The sequence below is a fragment of the Pediculus humanus genome, genomic scaffold (genome assembly GCF_000006295.1).
Source record: "Pediculus humanus corporis 1103172107662 genomic scaffold, whole genome shotgun sequence".
NCBI classification, from domain to species: Eukaryota; Metazoa; Arthropoda; class Insecta; order Psocodea; family Pediculidae; genus Pediculus; species Pediculus humanus.
Window position 1 is genome coordinate 79,679 of NW_002987271.1, and position 4,017 is coordinate 83,695.

At 20.9% G+C, this 4,017-nt stretch overlaps 2 protein-coding genes across 2 annotated transcripts in view; one reads left to right on the forward strand and one right to left on the reverse strand.

Annotated features, from left to right (window-relative positions):
• Positions 1 to 266, reverse strand: part of Phum_PHUM280110 (nucleoside diphosphate kinase, putative) — a gene marked incomplete at both ends in the record, with an annotated part of 1,150 nt that extends 884 nt beyond the window's left edge. Inside the window, one exon of the mRNA XM_002426777.1 lies at positions 122 to 266. Within this exon, the coding sequence (XP_002426822.1) occupies positions 122 to 266 (145 nt within the window). The remainder of the gene's footprint in view (positions 1 to 121) is intronic.
• Positions 267 to 1,477: 1,211 nt separating this feature from the next.
• On the forward strand, positions 1,478 to 2,051 carry Phum_PHUM280220 (Nucleoside diphosphate kinase, putative; the record flags this gene model as incomplete). The annotated part of the gene is made up of 2 exons (XM_002426778.1): positions 1,478 to 1,493; positions 1,585 to 2,051. The coding sequence occupies 2 exons, from the start codon at positions 1,478 to 1,480 to the stop codon at positions 2,049 to 2,051; spliced, it is 483 nt and encodes a 160-aa protein (XP_002426823.1).
• Positions 2,052 to 4,017: the final 1,966 nt, after the last annotated feature.

Sequence of the window (4,017 nt, forward strand, 5' to 3'; positions counted from 1 at the left end):
AAAAAACAAAAATATATAAAGTCGTAAACAAATTTTTATTTTTTTACTAATAATTCGGACTTTTTTTTTTTTTTTATTCATTATTTAAAAAACTTATTGAAATTGTGAAAAATTTACTTACTGTTATTTGTCGAATCGTTATACCTGTCTGGATTTACAGAATTATCATTTCTGTTCGCACTGCATGTTCCTAAATTTCCAGACACTTTTGAATTTGTCACTACATCCGAGAATAAAATGCATAGTAAAACGAAAAAACTTTTCATTATTTCTTTAAAGTACAAAATTATATGTTCAAGTTTTCTTTCAGTCTTTTCTAAAAATTATTTAAAAAATTACTTTCAATAAGTACCACTAGATATTGCTGTAAACGTTAATTGATTTTACTATATACAATAATTTGTATTTATTATTATTATTATTATTTTTTTTTTTCTTGGACAATTTGGTTATAGTTATTTTAAAACTTTCTAAATACATTTTTAAAATTGCCTGATTATTATATTTTTAACATTTTTCTATTTTATTAGCAAATATTTTGCATGTTTTTGAGTATTCATAGACCCAGATTTGTATTAATAAAAATAAACATATATTTAATAAGAGTTTTGGTAAAATTTATGATTTTTTTTTCTCATTTTACAAACTATTACTACAATTATATTACTCTTTAAGAATTCTTTACTCCATTCCAAATACATTTGTTTAAAGGTTTTCCCTCTGAAAATAAAAATTTTATCCGATACTTTAGTAAGGACAATGAAACTTATAAATGTTTTACATGATTATTTAACATTTCAAAAAGCTTTTGTTAAGAATAATCATAAAGTTATTTTTGTAAAGTATCCCTTACTAAAAAACATACAAAATTATTTTTAAAAAAATTTAAATCTTAAAAGAAATCAAAATTTTCATTATTTAAAAACATTTTTACAGAAATTTGAGTTATTCGTTACTTCACAGACTTTAAACGAGAAAAAAGTATCATAACAATCAATTATACAGAGTTATTTATCATTTCTTATTAAAAAATAATTTCTAAATTCTAAATTTTCTAAGCAAAGTAAACTTTTCTTTATCATGTAATACCTATTAATATTTACTACACTTTTTTGTGAGTGTTAAATTAGTATTTATATAAATTTAAATAAAAATTTCAAATAAAATTATACCAAGAATTCTCATTTTTTTAATTAAAAACATTATTTTATTGATTATTGACAATAAAATTTAAAGTAAAAATGTAATTACGGTTTAATTCCTGTTATATTTATGAAATTTTTTTAGCATAAAATTTTGGGTAAAAAAAAAAACTAAATCAAAAATGATTAGGTTTTAAACAATTCTGAAGGTTGTCCATTGTGTTTTTAATCGACGTGAAATATATTCGGTACTTTATTTGAAAAATATTTAGTCACAAATTATTTTCTTAGAATTAAAACATCACCAGACAGTAGATTTTCTACTGCCACGTTTCATGCGTCCACGAGCGAGTAAAAAAACTGACACGCACTCCTCATTAGTCTTTGGTGCTTCGATAGTAGACACGTTTTTTTTTTAGTTAAAGTACATTTTTTTTTCTAGAAATGACGGACGCCAGAGAACGTACATTTATCATGATCAAACCCGATGCCGTTCAAAGGGGTTTGGTAGGCAAAGTAATTCAAAGGTTTGAACAAAAAGGATTTAAATTAGTAGGTTTAAAATTTTTATGGCCAGGAAAGGAACTATTGGAAAAACATTATGCCGATTTGTCTTCTAAACCATTTTTCCCTGGCATGATCGAATACATGTCATCTGGTCCGGTTGTACCGATGGTTTGGGAAGGTTTGAACGTCGTTAAAACTGGTAGAGTAATGCTCGGAGCCACTGATCCAAAAGATTCAGCACCAGGTACGATTCGTGGAGATTTTTGCATTCAAGTTGGAAGAAATGGAGTTCACGGTTCAGACTCTGTAGAATCAGCCAACAAAGAAATAAAATTATGGTTCAAACCCGAAGAACTTGCTGACTGGAAGAGAGACACAGAAAAGTGGATTTACGAATTTTAATGAAATATTGTTGTAATCGTGTATGAAATTCACCTGAGAAGATATGAAAAAGAATGCCATTAGTCAGAAACCTACGTTGTTGTTTTTTTTTTTTCTTTAAAAAATCCAATAAATAGTTTGCACGATATTTTGTGCAGTAACAAGAATCACCAGTGATCAAATTCAAATCCTTACAAAATTTAATCTTTGTAATATACATACATATTTATATACACCATGTGATAAATATATATTATTTAATTTATAAAAAATATAAATGAAAAAAATTAATTTTTAATTTTTTTTTGTTTTCTTTTTGCTTTATTAATTTCACCAATCAATCTCCTGCCCTTTTTTTACTCGATTAAAAATTTTGTTATTTAAATATGTGTCTTTAGCATTTGGTGATGTTTGTAATGTAAATATTGTAACATTACACAATATGTTTAAATTTTTCTCATTGAAATACATATTACATATCGAAAATTTTATTTTTTTTTAAATAAAAATTATTCATTTCACTTAATGCATGAAAAATAAGCCATTATTTAAATACATAACAAGAATATTCCATGATTAAACTGACATTAATATAATACAAAAAACAAATAATTTTTTTTTTTGTGAAATGATTATTACTGATATAAATATTAATAATAAAAAACATATATTTTAAGGAATATTACAGTTGTGTAACACAAGAAATCACATGAAGTGTCTGTAAAAAAAAAAACAATTGAAACAAAATAAAATGACAAATACTTTGTTATTTAAAAAAAAAAAAAAAGAGACAATTAAACAAGAATTAAAAATTGTGCCTCTAAATGTGTTTACGATAAAAAAAACTTCAAAAGCTTTAATTAATTAATAATAAAAATTTATGAAATTATTTCAAAATGATAAAATACATATATATATGAATAATTGCATTCTTATTAATTATCATTATTATTATTATTGCTAAATAAATTGTATTCACATGTAGAGATAAAAGCTCAAATTTCTTTTTTTTTTTATTCGTTACAAATTTTTTTTACGATAAAATTTTACTCATTTATTTATTTATTTATTTTTTTTTTTTACATAATATTATTATTTATTGATAATTTATTAAAATAAGATTTATTTAATGAATCATTTAAAAAAAAAAAAAAAAAACAAAACAAATTTTATAAATTAATTAATTTTTTTAAAAAAAAAGTAATTTCTAAAAGTTATTACAGAACTCAAATTTAATAAACATAAATAAATAGTAAACTAATTTTAATAATAAAAAAAAAAAAAAAATTCAATAAAACAATAATCTAATGTAAAAAAAAAAAAACAAAAAAACAAAAAAAATTAACATAATAATAATAATAATAATAATAATAATAAAGAAAATTACAAATCAGCAATAATTGTGAATATTGTGGATGAGATTTTATTAATTGATTAAAACAATTTTTTTTTTTTTTTTTTGATTAAACTGCAACGAAAAAATAGTTATTATTATTATTATCATAGCAAATTAAATGATTAAGATTTTTAATAACAAATAATATACATAACTGTTGGATTTTAATTTTATTAATCTCAACATTGGGAGACTTTACAAATTGAAGAAAAAAAAAATCTATTTAATTTTTCCTGACAATTTTCTCAATAAATAATATACATAAATTAAATTTGTAATTTGTATATCATTTATTAAATAAATAAAATAATTAATTAAATAAAATAATTATTAATGAACACTTTTAATTAAAAAAAAAAAAGGAGGGGAGGAAAATGACAACTGCAAACCTATTTTTGAACCTATTTTAAATAATTTAACCATTTTTTTTCTTCACAACAAATAATCTATTTTAAAATTATTTATGGCTGTTGATTCTATTAAAAAGTAATAATAATAATAATATAATAATAATAATAATAATAATATATAACATATTAAAATTTAAAAATTATTCGAATGATGATTATTCATATAAAAAAAAAAAAAAAA